Genomic DNA, 19,374 nt, shown 5'->3' with positions numbered 1-19,374 from the left:
ATTCTTTTCTTATATTTCTATATTACTTCTTGTGCATTAGTTATATTATTAGTATAGACCCACTAGTTATATTCTAAAGGCCAGTCCTTCTATTTAACTAAATAGTACTATTCATTTCTGATAATGTAGTTATCCTTAACCTCTTTAACTTCCTATTTATTATTATCTTCAAGCTCTGGTATTAGTAGTAATTAATCATGCTTTGCCTGATTCCATGGTTCTAAGTATGATATATAAAAGATATTATGAATTTAATTATATTTTATAGGCAAAGCAAGATAATATGCTTATAAACTAACAGCACCTAGTATATAAAAAGGTCTAATAAAAGTAGGAGCTAGCTTCTTGCTTAGAACCTTTAACTTAAGATTCTTTATTAATAGCCCTACTAGTTATCCTTTTTCTAATGTTAACTCCTTATAATATTTATTATAGTACTTTACTTATATTTCACTAGCTTTGCGCTATTATTCCTTCAATCTTTCTTAAAGATCTAAAAGTTTTTATACTTATGCTATCACAGCTGGAATCTCTCCCCCTATAGTACTATCCTTGGTATATATATAAAAATCTAGATTATAGCCTAGTAAGATTTTAAATAGGGATTTATTTAGTAATGTGTTAATTACTCTATTTATAGTAAACTTAGCTTCTCTTAGCAGAGTTGCCCAGTTATTTTATTCTTTATTAACAAAATAATAGAGGTATCTTTTAAGGACTTAGTTCATCCATTCTATTTAACTATTAGTTTAGGCATGAAATATAGTTAATAGTCTTTACTTAATCTTTATAATATAGCATAATTTCACCTAGAGTTTACTAGTAAAGACTGGTCCTTGGTCTGAAATGATGCTATTAGGTGGTCTAAATTTTAATTTAACTTCTTAATAGAATAGTTCTGCTAGTTCTGCTATAGTTATTATTATTAAAATAGGGAAGAAGAGTGACTATTTAGAGAACCTATTAACTATAACTAAAATACTATTAACTAGATTAATCCTATATAGTACTGTTGAAAGTCTAGTTATGAAATCTATTAATAGTTCACTAAATAGATAGGATGGTTGCAGTAATAAATTAAGCTTGCTATAAGGCCTATACCTTAGTGCTGTAGTGCCTTAGCATATTAGACATTCTTTAATATATGCTTTAACATTATTTTATAGATTTATCCAGTGGAACTTTTCCCTTAGTAAAGCTTCTATATGGTTTCTGCTGAAATGACCAGCTAGTAGTTTATTATAGTAAATACTAATTAATTAGTTCCTTAATTATAGTATTAGGCATGAATAACTTGCCTTTAAATTATAAAAGATCTTTAGAATTAATATTCTAATATTTTTGCCCTATAGCATTCTGCCTAACAGCGGCAATTCAGCATTAAACCTTAATATCTTTAGTTTATAATTATTTAATTAAACCCTTCAGGTCTTTAGTAGTTTCATATTTGTAAATATTTTCCTTTTAAGTAGCACACTCAACTAAGGCTTATGGTATTGACTGGTTATTAGTTAACTGCTATAGATTATCTTAGTAAATTACCTCCTGCTATAGGTGGTTTTTATAATTATAGAGCTCTAATAGCGCATTGCCCAGCTCTAGTTTATAGTTATCTTAACCCTTAGTCCTTAGTAACTATATAGCAACCATTCATCTATGAATTAGTATAATAATATTATTATTCTCAGACTATAGCATAGTCTGATTACCATATTATCTTGTAGGTGTATTAGTGGGATTAGCCTTCCCCTTTTAGTGCTTAATAATAAAATTAAATAGCATTAATAAAATTAACTAATAGGCCTGTCTGCCATTTAACTTTAGTTATTTTATAAAACCTTGTAGGTTAGCATAATTAGAAAGGACCTTAATCTAATACATGGCTCCTTTAGTATACTAATGCTAATATTTAAAGGAATAAATAATGGTAAATAATTCTTTATCTAGTATTACCTAATTAAGTTCAGCTCCTGTGAACTTTCTTAACTAGAAGGTAATAGGATGCCATCTCCCTTGTTTATCTGGTTAGGAGAGGATACTAGCCATGCTGTCTTTTAAGGCATCTATCTCTATCTAAATTAGTAGAGCTGAATTAAAGTGCTATAATAGTGGTGCTGCCTGAAAGGCTGTAATAAGTCTTTAAAATATAAGCTTTTTAATAAGTTTGAACTTTACTAATCCTAGTTTCTTTCCTTCCTTCATTCCTCTCAGGAGATTAGTTAAAGGTAAAGCAATCAAGGAGTAGTTCTTAATAAATTATTAATAGAAGTTATAGAAGCCTAAGAAGACCTAGATATTATAATAACTATGGGGTTCCTCCTATGTAATAATAGTTTCTACCTAGCTTATATCTATAGATATACTATTAGCTGAAATGATATATCCTAGGAATTTAACATGATTTTAGTAGAAGGTGTATTTTAAGGGTTTAGCATAAAGTTTCACCTTCTATAGTCTTTCTAAGACTTAAGAGATATGTTCAGTGTGTTCCTATCTTGTTTAGGAGAAGATTAGGATATTATTAAGATAGGCTACACAGAAGATATCAAGAATGTTATGTAAGGCAGTGTTAATGTAATTTTAGAAGGTAGCTGGTGTATTTATAAGGCTAAAAGGCATAACTATATATTTATAGTGACTATATTAGGTATAAAAGGCTGTCTTCTATTTATCTCCTTCCTTAATATGGATTTGATAGTACACATCTTAGATATCAATCTTACTAAAGTATTTCGCCCCTGAGATTTGGTCAAGAATCTCTAATATAAGGGGTAATAGGTACTGATTCTTTACTATTATTTTGTTAAGTCCCTAGTAATCTATACATAGCCTTAACCCCCCATCTTTCTTTAGGACAAAAAGAATAGGGGCTCTAGCAGGGCTTTTAGAAGGTTGAATTCTTCTATATATAATGTTCTTATTAAGATACTCCTTTAATTCATGAAGTTCCGCTTGGGATAAGGGATATAGTGGACTAAATAGTAGTAATTTATTAGGTTTTGTTTTAATAGTGTGATCCTAAGAGGAATGAGAGGGTATAATCTTTAATTTCTCTGCTAAGAATACATTATAAAACCCAGCTAATTCTGGAGGTATATTTTCAAGAGAATAATATTTCTGATTCTTCTCTTCCTTAGAAAGCTATATCTCTTCAGGTAATTTAACTAATGCAAATACTGTTGTATAGTTATAATATAGCTTCTTAAACTTCTGTGGAGCTATTAGAGAGAAGGTAGGTGTTTTAAACTACTATTAGTAATTCCATAGTGATAGGTGAATGCAGAGGTCCTGTAATATAGTTATTAAAAGAAGGATAGGACTCCCTTTAGGTTATGGATCTTAATTAATAGCTATATAAGCTTATTTAAAGCTTTGCCTAATGCCCCTAGAATCATGGGTAATAATAGGAACCTTCTAAACCCCATAAGTAGGAGTAACAAAGTTGTTAACTGCCTTAATAATAGGGGTAGTAAGTTTAGCTTGCTATAGCTTTTGTGATTTTATAAAAGTAATGCTAATAATATCAACCTTAGTACAGCTATTAAGATTAGTATATGTTTTAAGGCTGTTAGCTAGCTGTATTAGAATATAGAAATGAGTAGTAGTCCCTACTACTAGGTAGGAGGTTAGAGGCATAGGTTTTACTCCAACCCCTCATTATTTTCTATAATTAATTAGACTTTAGCATCCCTTGCAATGCACTAGTTAGTAAGATGTTCTTTACTACTATATTTATAGCATTTTAAGGGATTCCCATCCTTATTAAGTTAGTTTCATTTAGGTTTTATAAATCTCTCAGAATTCCTTTAAAAGCATTTTGATGGGTTACTATCTTAAGATTTCCCTTCTTGAGGCTTTCTAATATAAAAACTAATCCTTGTCTTCTCAAATACCAGACAAGGGGGATACTATTTATCTTTGCTGTCTATCCTAGATGCATTCAGCGATGATTCGAAAGCAGCTCAAGGTATGAAAACAGGAGGTTGAAAACAATTAGGAAGCAAGGGGTGCCTGCATAATTGAGTGGCTGGGCTGCAGCTGAGCCTTTACAGGCTGCTAAAGAAGGCCAGAGCTTATTACTTTTTATCTTATCTAGGGAAATATTGTTCTAGAGAATCTAGATAATAATAAAATTCTCTAGGGTCCTTATCTAGGCGTTAATAGGCCTAATGTAATTTAATAATAATATTAGTCTTAATAGTTTTAGTGTCTTAGATTAAGCTTAAGGTCCAGTCTTTAAAAAATTACCATAAATTCTTAGTATTTTATTATCTTTCTATTAATATTTTATGAATTTTAATGTACTATCACTGCCTATAGGTAGAGTCTATTTATATAATAGTAGTAATAATTTTAAACTTATTAGGGGCATATTTCTTTGGGGCTCCTTAGAATATATATTCCATATCTTAGAGCCATTCTTCTCTTTTCTAAAGTGAATATTTAATAGTAAAGATAGGAAGATTCTTAAATTTAATTTCCTGCCTATCTTCTGTTGAAGATGTGTTATTTTGATGGGAAAGCTGTTTAAACTTATTAACTCTTTGAATCTGTTGAAGGCATTCAAGTTCAGTAATTTATTATAGGATTTATTGTATTTCAGCACCCTTCAACTCTTAAGGTTGATTAGTAGGGGTAGAGGAGTTACTTAGATTAGGAGATGTTTCTTTAATAGAACCATGTTATTCTACTGGCAAAGGGTTAGAAGCAATAGCTCTATGGTGAAAATTAGCAGGCATTATAACTAATACTTAAGTAGTCAAAGAAAGAAGGATTAGAAATTGTAAGGATCTATGTATCAGGGTAGATGGCCTGTTAACTAGGTAAGAATTAGTAATAATAATCAATGGAAGAGGATGGTAGAGAGTAGTAGATCATATAAAATAAAAACTAATCCTTATCTTCTTAAATACCAGACAAGGGGGTAGGGTTGTTATTTTCGCGGGTTGGGCCGGGTTCTCCTATCTTTTGAACCCAACCCGCCGGGTTCGGGTTCTAGATTTCTAGGGCCTAAACCCGGCCCATAACCCAGCGGGTTCTAGATAGTCAACCCAGCGGGTTCTATTCTGCCGAAAAATCAACTCTCCGCCTACCTAATCTAGTTAGTATGTATTTAATTTTTCTATACCATACTAGCATCTATACTAGCATCCAAAATATGTATGTAAATAATGCATTCTACATAGAAATCTAACCTAGGTTAGTGTATTCTAATTACTAGGTATTGTAATTAAAACCCGTTTTTAGAACCCAACCCTTAGCGGGTTCTAAGAATTAGAACCCAACCGACCCACGGGCCCTAGAACCTGAACCCAAACCCGGCCCATGGCGGGTTCGGGCCGGGTTGGGTTAGGGTTCCCGGGTTGGGTTTAACCAGTCTACAAGGGGGATACTATTTATCTTTGCTGTCTATCCTAGATGCATTCAGTGATGATTCGAAAGCGGCTCAAGGTGTGAAAACAGGAGGTTGAAAATAATTAGGAAGCAAGGGGTGGCTGCATAATTGAGTGGCTGGGCTGCAGTTGAGCCTTTACATTTAAATACTTACTATGTAGAAAATGGTCTAGAAATATATTAATCTAGATGATCAGATAATTACTATTAAGGAACCAGTAGAACTGTTTATGCTGTAACTAGTAAAGCTAATTAATAAGATGATCTTAGATGAATAATCAGCCTAGCAGGAGATATCCAGGCACTACAATTATAAAGAGAGGAAGTTTAATAAAGATGCAAACAGCCTAAGTATGGTATAGTAAGTATTCATGGCTGACAATGTGCCTACTTTCCCTTAGTAGGTCGCACCTTCAGCCCATCTAAGAGGCCTTTTCTCAAAACATTCTAGCCCAGCGTTTGTGCATTTCTTGCAGGGCGGTTAGGCCATTATGCATTTATGCATTTAACATGCTGCCGGCGACAAGTGTAACAGGAACATTGCATTGTGCGCAATCACCTCAAAAGATAACCTGACTCCAAAATGTCGACCTTCTTGACAATGTGCAAAGCTTTCGTAAGTAAGATAAGGCGGCACAAGACTGTCGGGGCTCTTAAGATCTTGGAAAAGCTATCATCAGCAGTTGGAATATTCGCCGTCGTTCAGGCCTGTAGATAGAATGAATGGCGCCAACCACGGATACCGTAGCCCACCACCTGACTAGCTCCCTATCACCTGACGCCCAACTTGCAGCATTTGTCAACCGTCTTACCGCCTGCGGTAACTAAAGGATTTTGAAATTCTGATTTGACCAGTCAGATCGCGAGCATGCTATCCTGGGGAAATAAATAAGTCCAGAGAAGCTGTCAAACTAAAAATTTTTTCGATAAGACGGAATCACTGCGGAAGCTGTATTTGCCTATCTCAACTATTTACAGAAACAGGTGCCTATTCTACTTCGTCCTCACTTTTCTCATGAATATTGTCCTGGGATGGTGGGTCTACAAATTATGAGTTATAATGGAATCAAACTCCTTCATGTAGTTTATAGTAGGCGGTAAGGTAAGGTGGTCGACACTTGTTGCACCCCACTGTAGTCACATGTAATCAGCATGGACGGAAATGTATATGGTACGCCATTTTCTCTGTCCGTTTGTGTTATTCTAAAACTCAGCGACGCAGGGACTATATAGCCATACAAGCATTATAGTATTATACGTCAACATAGTAGGAAGATACGACATTAGCGACTACCCTGACGCCCAAACAGCAACCTGAGGAGTGGGCGCGCGCTTTGGATGCTTCTCCAGGCTTCGGTGATTCACTCGTGTGCGAGCCACATCGCCCTGGCAAGCCAAGCTGACCTTCAGCCAGTCATTCGGCGTGGCGAGGTGCTCCAGCGAGCTCCGCATGCGCACCACACACTCGCGGTACAGACAGTTGTTCTCGAAGCGCCAGCTGCACAGGAGGGTCCGGAGCATACCGCCCTCGCGGCCACAGATCAAGGCCACCACAGGTGGTCGTTCAGCAGCAATCACCGACACGGTCCAGTTCCCTGTGTCCACAATGGTGAACAGGCGGTGGCCTGGAGGCACTCCGAGGCGCTTGGCTTCTGCCGCCCATCCTCCTTCGCCCGGGGCTCTGCCGGCTCGTATCTTGGGATGGCGTAGGTTTTGGGAGAAGATGGTCGACGAGGCAGCATAGGAGAAACGTTTATTGTCGAAGCCACAGATGGCCTTCTCGATCTCTTCCAGTGGCATCGTTCCTTCAAACCCGACCAAATGGCATGAGACCCCCGTGTATCCGCCGTTGCAGAGCTGTCGCACCGCCCACGGACTGAACCACGAGATAACCCATCCACAGCCAATGAACAAAGCCACGCCCAAGAGATACATGGCCGGCTGGACTTCGTTCTGCTGCCGCGGTGCGCGATCGTCACGGTTACTGTTGCTGTTGTCGTAGGGCAAAACCGAGAAGAGGAGCGCGAGCCCGGACGCGAAGAGGCCGAAGCCGGTTGCTAGGAACCAAGCGCCGCAGTACACGATTTTCTGCGATACGGTGGCACGGAAACCATTGAGGTCCTTGACATATTTGATTTTCGGGAAATCCTTCCACCGGATGGGGATCGCTCGACAGCGGTCCAGGATAACAGTGGGCGTGAATGGGTCATCACCGATACCCACGACATCGCACATGGGTTGGATGTCCCAGAGATGGACCGAGTATTGATCGCGATCCGCGATATTGCGCAGAAGCTCCTCGCTGCCGGCCACAATGAGGTCCTGTTCCTGATCGTTCTTCGTTGCTGGGTGCGGCCACAGGCAGGCAAGGCGCTCGAGCAATCGGTTGCTATCGTTAACCAGCGAGAGCCGAGCGATGGCTTGAAAGGCGTTGTCCGAGGCATTGGGGACAATTCGATAGGCCAACAGTCCCATGGCGGCGTAGGCCAGGTCGGTCGTCGTGTAGCCCTCGGTCGACTTCCCTTCGGCTCGTTCCGCTAGGGCCTGGACTGCACAGGTAAACAGCTGCAACTCGCTCAGTTTTGCGGAGTTGCTGTAATGGTTGATGAGGTGGCCGATTGCCTCTTCGTGTTGCTGCTCCAACCTGCGGTCTTCCTTGCCATCGTCCTTCCATGGGTCTTCCTTGTCATCGTCGTCTTCCTTCCATGACTTGGGGCTGGACCCAGGCCAGAAGCTCTCGAGCATGTCGGTCAATGTGAGCTCGTGCGGTCTTGAGGTAACCTGGCTATCGTATACTTCTCCCGCTGCAGGTGGAGACGAGAAACAATATCGAATTCTGTCCGCAGCGAGTAAAACCTCCGGCAAGGTCCAAATGCGCGCACCCCAGATTTTCTTGTGTTCCGGATCGTCATTGGGCAGGACCACATATACGCGCTTTGCACAGCGAACGGCGTCACAGATTGTGTGGACATCCCTGGTCCTCTGCTCTTTGCTTGCGTGCGAGACACAATACACGTCCACCCAGAACGCCTGCACCGGTACGTCATCCTGGCTGTGCTCATTCTCATGAGCTAGCAGGCTCTCGGCGACCCGATCGAAAAAAGGCCGCAGGGCCTCGTCTGATTTGCCAAGGAAATTCGCCCGCGAGAAACTGAGGAAAATGTACGGGGGGAGCAGGCCGGTCTTCGGATCACGGAGGTCGTTGGTCTTCTTCGCCACCCACCGGCCTGTGGAGGCGTCTTTGACCACCAGGCGGCGAGGGATCGCCAGTCTGGCGACCTGCGACTGCGGCTTGTCGTTGTTCGGTGCCGGCGCCTGATCGAGCGGGTTGATTGCATGTTTAGGCCAGTACCACTGCACGTTCTCGTATTCCGCGTACGGCTCGCTCGACCCGTCATCTGTCCATGGCGCGGTGACAATCTGGATAGAGAGCATCAACTGGATAACCCACGCGAGGAGTATCGTGCAGACCGTCGATGCCAGGGCATGCAGGGTCCATCGACAAAGATCTTTCATCACCTGGCCCAAACCCTTCCTCTCCTTCTGCTTCTCATGGGGGATCGCCTCATCTTCGTCAGGGTCATCGTCATAATCTTCCTTTTTGTCATCATACTCATATCCAAGCGGATTCAAGCAAAACTCGGCCAACCGAATAATAAGCGGTGAGTGACCCTTGATCTTGCGCAGACCCCAATGCCGAGGCCGAGTATCATTATGCGCTTCCGGGGTCGCCTGCACAGCGAGCCGACGAGGGATCTCCTTATTGGTGCTGTAGTACGTGTCGAGGTCGGGATACTTCTCGTGCGAGTTATCGCCATCAGCATTTCGATACCGTCGCTTTCTGTACACGCCGCGGGCATCTTCCAGCTCTCGCGCGCGATTATCAAGCTGGTCTGCGGTTATGGCTGGTCGCTGGAATCTCCCTCTTATCGACCATTTGCCATTGTACTGTCTAGTGAGATGGTCCTTTGCCCGGTTGGTGCTGACGAAGGGAAGATGGAAATGGCTATCGTCATGGTGGGATTGCTGTTGCTCGTTGGTGATGGGAACCTGTGAAGGTGCCGCCATTGTCTTTTCCATGTTGCCTCCTTTTCCACCCCTGTTATGGAGCGTAATTATCTCCCTACTGAGTACCTTTTAGTGGCGAGCATTCAACGGCTATATAATATTCAACCTCGCCAGAAGAGAGCTGGTCGTCAGACGAGGCTGTCTTGGCCCCGTGCGCAAAATTGTGGAAATTAATAATCTGACTCCTCTTTCACAACTAGCCAACAAATGCTTAGTTCGGAGGTCAGTTTCCAACTCGGTAAATGATATTTTCAGACTCGTCTTAGCACCCAATCAGCGCAATACATACGGTGCTCTGACAGGAATCTGGACGCCCCTTTCACAGTCCGCAGCGCCTCAAAATCGCCTACTACTGTTCCCTGAATTATTCTGCTGATCTAATCCGTTCTTATGGAGCATTTGGTGTAAAAGGGGGTCTGGATCGGCACGAGCCCCGTCCGTGTTGTCCCCGCTAAGCCTCACCCTCGTATTCGGCCTGGGTCCCTTACCCTCCATAACAAGGTCTGTCGCTGCTGGTTGGTTTGTCAACAAGTCAGCTACAGCCCTTCCGGCGCTGCAGTTGTGGACTGTGTTTATGTGTCATATATTATTCAGGTAACTAGTTCTCACGTCAGAGTGAAGTACTCAGAGTAGTTAGGGCGACTGGGACGAAATTACCAGTGTTTGAGTGCGTTTTGAATGCTCTTATTCCTTTCAACTAGTAATCGTCAAAGAATGTCCACGGCGTTGAAATGGAACCCTATTTTTCCTTATTTGAGTCACTGGAGAGAGGGCCCCCTCGTCGTTAGGATTGGTCTGTTGCTTTCACCTAATCTGTTCTTTTGAGCTTGTCTTTTCCGATTTTCGCGGGATCGCAGTCAGACATCATTCATAATATTACGGCTGACAACTGTTTTTAATTCGACTGAGTATTGTTGCGGGCCGGCAGGCTAATACTGCTCGGGACTGGCGTCAAGGCTCGAGCGGTGTCTAATGCAGCCTGATCAATTCTGATTGCAGCTGAAGGCTGAAGGAGCCTGGCTCAAGGAAAGGCCATAATCTCCTAAGGTACATAGACACACGGAATATCTGTATGAATATGTACCTCTATGTACGTCTGCAAGACTCTCTGAAATCTTTCCATTATCCCGCGAAAAACAGTTATCGTTAAATTCCTTCCTAGACGATTTTTCTGGCCTACCCTCCCGCCCACCAAAAGAAAGGAAAGAAGAAGAAGGCCAAGGCTGGCAGATCGTTGCAGATGGCAGTATGACTGATTATAAACGGCCTTTGCAGCCCCTCTCTTCACGACACTATTACTAACATATTGACTACCGGTTGGCAGTCAGTCTTCATCATAATCAGCCATGTATCCCTGGCACCAGCGCCTGAACACCTGGGCAGAGGGAGCAGGTCTACGCATCGACGCGCTCGGCCTGGTAACGTTGCTGGGCGCGGAGGAGATGGACCGCATAGTGGGGCGGCTCGTCCCGAGCCACTACCTAGACTACATGCCTCTCCTGGGCGCCTTCGTCGTGGCGGGAAACCGGTTCACCTCCAAGCAGTTCGGCTTCACGCTGTACAACATCTCCGCAGGAATCGTGACGACCGAGCTGGCGGGCTGGTTCTCGCGATGGCTGCGCGCACAGGAACTGCGTCAGGCGCGAAGTGTTATTACCTGGGAGGTTGTTGAGCACCAACGGCCCTCAAGGTGGAAGACAATCCTTGTCGGCGTGTTGCTTGTGGCGCTGCCGGTCCACGGGATGCTTATTGCCTTGACTGTGCTGACGGCGGACTGGTGGGGGTTCGCCAATGTGATGGCGATGATAGTGTCTGTAGTTGTGCGATGTATCCTGGTCGCGCAGAATTGCGCCGGGATAGATGCCAATGTCAGTCGAGCGCAGCAGGAAGCGCGCAACTACAACTATCCGCAGAAACGGGACAAATATGACGAAACGATAACGAATCTCGAGAAAGACAAACAGCCACACCAACAACAGCAACACATGGCCATTCCCGTCGCGCCCAAGGACCCCTGCGCTATCGCTAAAGTCATCGTGATAACCGACGAGTCGAAAGCTGTCACGATTGCTGCAGCCGCTCATCTAATCCAATTACTGTTTACGACCGCCCCGGATGTGCCAAATCATGGCATCTACCAGGCGACCCGGTTCTTGGGTTGGGTCGCGTTCGGCGTGCACGTGGTCACGATTGGCATGTCGGCCCTATACACGCAAATATGTACAGTGGTGGTGATGGTCACCGCGACGATCCTAACCGCCTTCAAGTTTGGCTGTGATGATTCGCACATGGGGAGGAGGATTTGGAAAGCAGTTATGAGCCGCAAACGCAATGACGACGATGAAAAAGAGGCCTGGTCATATACTTGCTGGGTGGGCTCGAGGTTAAAGGCGACTGTCTCGTCCTACCCGGATTGGTATAGCGAGTGGAGCGAAGATCAAGGGGAGCCCAAACTACCTCAGGTGGTGACGGTCGTCGAGAAGAAGGGTGGAAGGAGACGAGCAAGCGCCGTCCTTGACCTGGAACCTGCTCGTCCTCCCCCGACAAAGAAGAAAATTGTCGAGCGCCGGCAAGATCTTTATGCTTGGTTGGGCCTAACGGAGGAGGAAGAGACACACATGGCCGCTTGGGGGTTGATGCCCCGGAATCGGGAGTGGATGAGTGTGTACTTTGAGAAGAAGATGAAGCATAACAAGCGAATTGGCCGTGATGGGACGTAGGCTGACGATGGTTTAACGAATCTGACAACGTCAATGAATACGGCGATGGCCTTGGCTATGTACATGTGAGCATCTCTAGATCCAGCAAAGGAAATGAAAGCAAAGGGTAAATGCAGCGCCGTGGAAGTTTTAAACTAGACCGCGCTTCAAGAATATACATTCATGCTCTTAAACTGTGCATGTAAGGGTATTTAATAGTTGATGATCGTGTATAAGAGATATCGCGCCAGTTACAGAGCAACCGCAGCATCTGGTACATCAACCCTTTCCAGAACAGTAGGGCCAAAATCTTCGTTCTCAATGTACTGCTTCAGCACGCCCAAGACACTCCTCTCAATAACCACCGGTGTGGAGTTGGTCAGATTCTTCGTCGCACCCATGACCCGAGCAAGATACCCCAATGCACATGTCAACGCTCGCTGGTCATCGTGGACGCTGCAAAGCAATGCCGGCATGTAAGTCGGCTGGACGGCTGGCGCATCCTTCGAGCCAACAATATTAAGATCGTTTACCAGCGCCTCCCGGGTCGCGTTGCCGAGAGTCCTCCATGCGGCTTCATAGCGCCGCGCGGTGTCCAGCGACGTCACGCTCCCCATGCATAACACCCGCATCAGGGCACGGTCTTCTCTATCCTCCTCCACATGAAGCAGCCGGAATCCCGTGCTATGGAGCCGATCTGCCCGTCGAGCCAAGACAAGGTCATATCCACTGCGCACATCGAGTGTGCCAGCCATGACGCCCTCGCAGGCATCGTAGACATCACAATACGCGTTAAAAACCGGCTGGATGAGAGTCTTCGCACAGGTCCAGTCCAGGTGACCTGCCGTGCCAGCAACATCAAGTAGCTGCTCCATGAAGCGGAGCTGGAAGCTGTGGCGGTGGTGAGGAGCCTCCATCATCTGAAAAACGGATAGGCAGGCGGGAGCATTTTCTGCCTGTGCCAGCTGGCCAAAGTTGAATGATGCGCCAATTTTGATCCCCCTGATGAGCTTGTCCCTGTCTTGCGGGGCGGAGAAGCGAGCCAGCGCTGGGACGAGGCTCTGTGCGGTCGTGCAGGCGTTGAGGAGGATGGCGTCGTGGTTGAGAGTAGAGATGTCTTTCCCCGTTAGGTCGCGGCAGTCCGATGCGAGCTGCGGATCCTTGCCTAGATCATTAATGACGACGGAGGTGATGAGGATGTAGAGATCGTTAGGGCTCTTGATGACTTGGGCGTAGAATTTCCGGATCCAATCGAATGAGGAGCTCGATAAGCGGAGCTCTGGAGGCTGGGAACCAACGAAGATCTCATATTGTCCTGTGTGAATCCATCGTAGCGTCAGGAGTGCTACGAGCGTCCGGTTTACCTCATCGAAGTTTTTTTGGTACAGGATGTATGAGGGCGACGGGGTGTTGGGCGCGGTTGAGGGGCGACGGGCCGAACGGAGTATGCTCTCTTGAGACGGTCGATCTCTTGGGGAAACTCCTTATATACCAGGCGCAGGAGATCCTCTTCTGGAAGGGTGAATAGTGAGTCCGGATGAGCGCAGGCTGCTCGAAGGGATGCAGGTAACGGATGGGACATGGTAATTAACATCGGCAAAAACCTAAAACTTGGAATTTTGTGGTCAGCTGGTCGTGCCTACCTACAGTGTGGCCTCCTACATTAGTATATAGGTTATATACACATATATGTATTTCTGCTCGAGGTATGGATTATTACCATGGCTCCCACACTGGCCACTAGTATGAATAAGTACAATGAATCAGCCGCAGACCAGTGCGGGGTTGCCGCCGTGGTGGGCGGTGCGGGCCAGGCCGAACCTTTACTTTTCTCCCAGCAAGGCACTGTTCAACATAACAATTCACAAGTGAGCCGCCTTTTACTCGCGGTTCCCGCACATGTTTGGTGTACTGAAATTGTTCGGTAGCATATCAAGTCTCCAACATCATAAAACGGTCAAAGATTTAGTTGAGTACGGGGGAGGACTTCTGCTTGTAATATCGGCTATCTATGAGGTAAATTTCCACGTGCTCCTAACATATGCCCATAATCTTGTCTACAAGCTCTCTCAGTCCTCATAAAATATGTACTTTAAGCTGCACTATACAGTCACTATACTGAGTCCATATCCTGCCTTAGCAGAGTCTATATCTATTTCTACTCTAAAGTCTATATCCACTCTATCTAGAGACTATAAGAATTACGTAGACTGGTTGAACCAATCCAAAAATCCATATCCAACCCATCAAATGCTTTGGGTTGGATGGGGGTCAACCCTGATCCAACCTACATGGATATGGTCGGTCCGCCGAAATTATCGCAGCCGTCCGCGAAAGACTCTTTGCCGCCCAAGTTTCCTGACGGCGTCGAAGTTCTGCATGACTATCCCAACGCTACAGTCGATATATGTTTTGTCCATGGCTTGTGTCACGTGCTGAGCCACTGGCGCACCCCCGTTGGGGCCCCTCTTGCTTGCATAATAGTTTGCCCGAACTCCGCACATGTAGAATAAAAATATGGGAACTAAACAGCTTGGAGGAAGCTAAGTAGTTCATTCTAATTATTATAATATATATTTCTATTAGCAAACCTATACACTCCCATAACCTAGTAATTATAGTAGTAACTTATAGCCTAGTTAATAATACCCTACTGGCTAGGAACCTCCCTAAGTAGCCTAACTCCCTATAGCTACTTATAGTTTAAACTTTAAACTACTTCCACTATGGATTGCCTGTTATGATTACTAGGTAATATTAGAGTTGCATTCAGTCCGAGTTCGGGCAAGTTCAATCCTAGTTGGAACCGAACCGCTGCGATTTCGAGTATGTCTACAACTTTGTCCAACGTCCTCTAGCTGGTATCGTTATGTCTCCGCCCAGTAGATTGTATATATATAGCTAGCTACAGAGCTGCACCTTCGATGCTGCTAATTATGGTTTTATCCAATGACGTCGCATGCTTCTTGTCGCAGGATAAGGGTAGGTACAATATCCACCTGGGGCCTGCAATTAAAAACCATGCAACTGGGACATGGCAGAGCAAGAAGCCATCGCACATATCGTCCTTGAAATCTCTACATCTGAACTCTTATACTTACTAACTATGGTTGAGAACCAGCCATGGATAAGACTACTACCGATCGGATTCTTGTTGATTAAGACTAAAAGGTACGGTTGGTTCATAGGACTAGGCGGGGCCAATAGCCGTGTATATCACACATTTTACTTTTGCAAAAGACCTTGATAGAGTGTGATAGTTTCAGGGAAGCAAGCAGAGTGATAACCATCCCCCTAAATCGTTGTATAGTGTATGAAAGATAGATGGTTATACACACAGTGACGCCGTCAAAGTAACCGGCTGGGGACAACCATAGACCTTCTTGTGAGCCGGCGTACTGTAGCAGCCAGCATCGTTGGCTGCGCAGTCAAATTCCTCGCAGCCTTCTCCGGGGCTCAGCGTGTTGTGGTTTGCCGCGAAGGGGTTACCCCATTCGGTGCTCAGCTCATCTGAAAAATGCTGTTAGTGGAAGATTTCGTAGAGGACAAGTGGATATGGAATACTTACAGTACGCATAGTCTGGGTTAGAAGAGAATGAATAGCCAAAGAAGAGAGGCTTATCCAGCGTTTTGGTCTTGGTGATCTTGATGGTCTGCGCATTCGTTCTGGTCAGCCTCTCTCATTATCTGGCTTTAGGGCAGAACAGATAAACGTACCGATCCAGAGGCTCTGAATTTCTCCGAGAATGTTCCGCCCGAGGGAATGGTGGTCAGAGGGCCGGGGGCGCTGCCATCGTAGGGGAACGACTGCACGTACACGGTGGTGCTACAGTCGTTATTCACGATGGCATTCTGGGCAGAGGTCAGGCCGAGGAGGGTACCGAACGCAATCAGAGAAGTCTTCATGGCGGATATTAGTCTAAAGGTTAGCAAGGAATAGTTAAAGTACCTGTCTCACCCCCGATTAGATGAGGGGAAGCCCGGGCTTCATATAGCTCTGCTACTCAAACACCGCAGTACCAATGAGTTACCGATGAGGAACATCCAAGAAGAGCATCCAAGACATCGCGGCGCCCTGGCCCATTCAACGTCCTGGATTGTCAGGCCACTACTCGGGTATCCATTTCCCCGCCAATCAACACGGGTGGCAGGTGAGACATGCGCATTATAGCCACTGCATGTACTCCGCATCAGACACCGCACGGGATACCGTTGCATCCCGGCGGTCAGTTTCTCAACATTGGATGGGCGTCCTGTCGACAGTGATCCACGTCAAGTAAGGATGATCTCAGTGGTGTGGAGATACTCCTGGAATCAAGGAATTCGTCAGTCTAGAATCTCAGCTGGTTTCCCCACTTCTGGCCCCGGCCAAGTACCCCCAAATTCATCCGCCCGTTCCCCACGTGAATGCGATGGTGGATGCTGTCCCCCGTCAGACCGCGGCTCCATGGGTATGTCGCAAGGAATGCTTGTAGTACGATGTGTATATTCTCCCTTCCAGAGTAGACATGTCCTTTACAGAGATTCTCGAAATCAGCCTGACCCCCAAACTCACGTCAATTATTTGTTAGCCCCGCCGCCAGAAGCTTGGCGTGATTATTCTATTGAGCCAACCACATTCAAAGACCGGTCATAATCACCTTTGATACAATGTAAGTTATTCATGCACATATTTACCTTCATATTATATCCCAACTCAGTACAATACGAGAAGCTGACAGCCTAATCCGAACAACTTGTTCAATGACTTAGATCACAGAAGCAAGGGCTACGCCACTCCAGGCCATTCATGGGTTGTGTCACACACTCTCCCCACGCCTTTTGCCCATTTAAATAGGACCTGGAGTATGCTCGTCTTGCAGGACTCAATAAGTATAATTAGATCACCACAGCACCTTGCACTCGAAGCCAAAACCTGTGTCACCCCCCAAAGATTGTTGCTTTGTCTCCAGAGCCCTAAAACAGGAACCACTAGTACAAAATAGGAAGAGCTGCAAGATAAATATCTTCTAATACTGACCAGGTATTGAGCCATACCGTACTGCATGATGTCATGTCAGGCTTGTATACAGCTCAATATGCGTGGTCAGTGTGACTGGAAGCGAGTGCGAACTGGGACCCTGTTGAAGTAAGGTTCCGTGGTTTGGTGAGGCTCACTGCCAATCTCACTCCTGCTCCCATGTTGCCCCTGGTGTATATAGGAGGCGTGTAAGAACAATACCACCATTATTAGGGGGTAATGGAGCTTCGACTTTCATAAAAAGGTTAGGTAAGATAAACATTGTGGCCTACTAAAATAACTGCCTGTTCCTTGCTTTTTTTTAATCAAGCTGAAGCGAGCCTCCCATGCTTGGGATACCATGTATGGTACTTGTCGCATAGCTAAACCCGCCCATGGAGGAGCTCTAAATCCTAGAGGCAGCGCAATTGGTGTTCTTTGGCGCGTGAATAGCTCTGTGTTCGTTATATACGCCAGACCGAGTGTTCAAGTTCTTTACTAAATGGGAGATGGTGGATATGATGGACCTTTTACCTGATGGTGTTCAAAGTAAGACTTGTTTGCATAACTTGGAGGAGGTTTATCTCATGATTAACAGGTGAATTAGTGGATCGAATCAAGAAACTACTGCACTAAATATACGCAGAACTACAGTCTGTGGAGGGATGTCTGAGGGACAATAAAAAATGCTACATAATGCAGAGCTTGGTATGCATGTGCTGTGGGAGAACTCATCCAATTTTGGCATGAAAGTGCCATCCCTACAAGCAGGCTCCGCCCATCCCCATCAGGCCGTTGGCTATGGCGCCTGCGACCCCCCATCCCAGTAATGGCATCCCACCACCACCGCATCCCCTGCCGTCTGGGCGGGGTGATTGGGGTCTCCTTTAGTTCATCTTATCATGCTGCCTCCGATCGTCCCAGTCATGGAGCCCTGATCTGCCAGGGTGGCTGTATAATCATCTGTGCCAAACTTAGTACCCATTAGGGGGTGGAATCTCACGCTGTAGGTGCCCCTCTGCAGTAGTAATATATATCTCTGCCTCCCACCCAGTTCAGGCCTGTGAATTGGCGGTCCCCTTACTCCTATGACCCAAACTGATGATTCAGCCCAGTGATGGGGCAGCCCTGGTCATTACTAAGCACCCTCCATGCACTGGAATCCCTCTCCCAGACCCTGCATGGCTAACCACGCCGCCAGGGTCCCTGTTGGATGGTTCTATATAGGGAGTCATAGGTTCGGGTCAACACCACAACTATAGCTAATCTTAGACCTAGGCAGGTGTTCCGGGTAACCCAACTGAAACATGTATCAAACCTAACTTGGGCTGGGTTTTGGGCTTAAGGGGTGTGTTCTAAGTTGGGTTCTGGGCTTTCATATAGAACCCAGCTGGGTTTTGGGTAACCCAGTTAGGTAGATAAACCAGATAAACATCACAGATCATGTGATATGCATTAATTATATAGTCTTATCTTATATTTATAGGTATTTAAACTATATATATAAATTCAAGCAGGCCAGAATCCTAGTATAGAGCTATACTCTAACTATTACTGAAGAAGGGAGAAGCTAAGTATATATAGCTAATATACTAATTATTATAATAATTAACTATCACTATATAACCACAGCTATATATATAATGCAGTGCATGTCATAGGTTAGCCTATAATACTAATAACTAATAATAAAGGAACTAATCATCCTTATGCCTTATATACTTCTAATGTCATCTAGAGATATGCTATTATATATTAGGTAAGGGAAGAACTACTTCATTATCTAATAGAAAAGGTTCCTGGCCCTCTTACTTATTATTAGATACTATACTCCTTTATCTCTTACCCTATGCATGCTTAGATAGCTGCTAGATAGCTAGCTAGTCTATACTAATCTCTAGGCTATTATCTTCTTTATTATCACTGATTAGCTTAAGGGTATCTTAAAGCTGTTAAGTATCTTTCTCTTTATTAAGGGCTTGCTATTCCTTATTTAAAAGATATTATTTTATAAGAGAAAGTTCCTTCTCTTCTATTTTAAATCTTAATATACACATAAATAGCATTAGATCTTAGATTATTATAGAATTAAGTGAGCCTTAATAATAATAGTAGATATCTTAAGTAGAATTAAAAAGCTACTTAATACTAGTATTAGTAGTAGGTATTAAGAGTATATTACATGCTATTTTTGCAAGAGCTGGAAATTTATAT

At 44.4% G+C, this 19,374-nt stretch overlaps 4 protein-coding genes across 4 annotated transcripts; 1 reads left to right on the top strand and 3 right to left on the bottom strand.

Annotated features, from left to right (window-relative positions):
* Positions 1–6,548: 6,548 nt before the first annotated feature.
* Positions 6,549–9,478, bottom strand: P174DRAFT_440824 (uncharacterized protein). The gene has a single exon (XM_024827146.1). The coding sequence runs from the start codon at positions 9,460–9,462 to the stop codon at positions 6,685–6,687; it is 2,778 nt and encodes a 925-aa protein (XP_024682112.1). The 5' UTR covers positions 9,463–9,478; the 3' UTR covers positions 6,549–6,684.
* A 1,087-nt stretch (positions 9,479–10,565) lies between these two features.
* P174DRAFT_440823 (uncharacterized protein) lies at positions 10,566–12,297 on the top strand. Its single transcript, XM_024827145.1, has one exon. The coding sequence runs from the start codon at positions 10,809–10,811 to the stop codon at positions 12,180–12,182; it is 1,374 nt and encodes a 457-aa protein (XP_024682111.1). The 5' UTR covers positions 10,566–10,808; the 3' UTR covers positions 12,183–12,297.
* Positions 12,298–12,412: 115 nt separating this feature from the next.
* P174DRAFT_459701 (uncharacterized protein) lies at positions 12,413–13,743 on the bottom strand (the record flags this gene model as incomplete). Its single annotated transcript, XM_024829790.1, has 2 exons — positions 12,413–13,525; positions 13,594–13,743. The coding sequence occupies 2 exons, from the start codon at positions 13,741–13,743 to the stop codon at positions 12,413–12,415; spliced, it is 1,263 nt and encodes a 420-aa protein (XP_024682110.1).
* A 1,548-nt stretch (positions 13,744–15,291) lies between these two features.
* Positions 15,292–16,067, bottom strand: P174DRAFT_388260 (16 kDa allergen; the record flags this gene model as incomplete). The annotated part of the gene is made up of 3 exons (XM_024823395.1): positions 15,292–15,671; positions 15,730–15,814; positions 15,879–16,067. The coding sequence occupies 3 exons, from the start codon at positions 16,065–16,067 to the stop codon at positions 15,490–15,492; spliced, it is 456 nt and encodes a 151-aa protein (XP_024682109.1). The 3' UTR covers positions 15,292–15,489.
* Between the last annotated feature and the right edge of the window lie 3,307 nt (positions 16,068–19,374).

This window comes from Aspergillus novofumigatus (assembly GCF_002847465.1).
Source record: "Aspergillus novofumigatus IBT 16806 chromosome Unknown P174scaffold_4, whole genome shotgun sequence".
Lineage (NCBI taxonomy): Eukaryota > Fungi > Ascomycota > Eurotiomycetes > Eurotiales > Aspergillaceae > Aspergillus > Aspergillus novofumigatus.
This window is presented reverse-complemented; position numbering and strand designations above follow the sequence as displayed.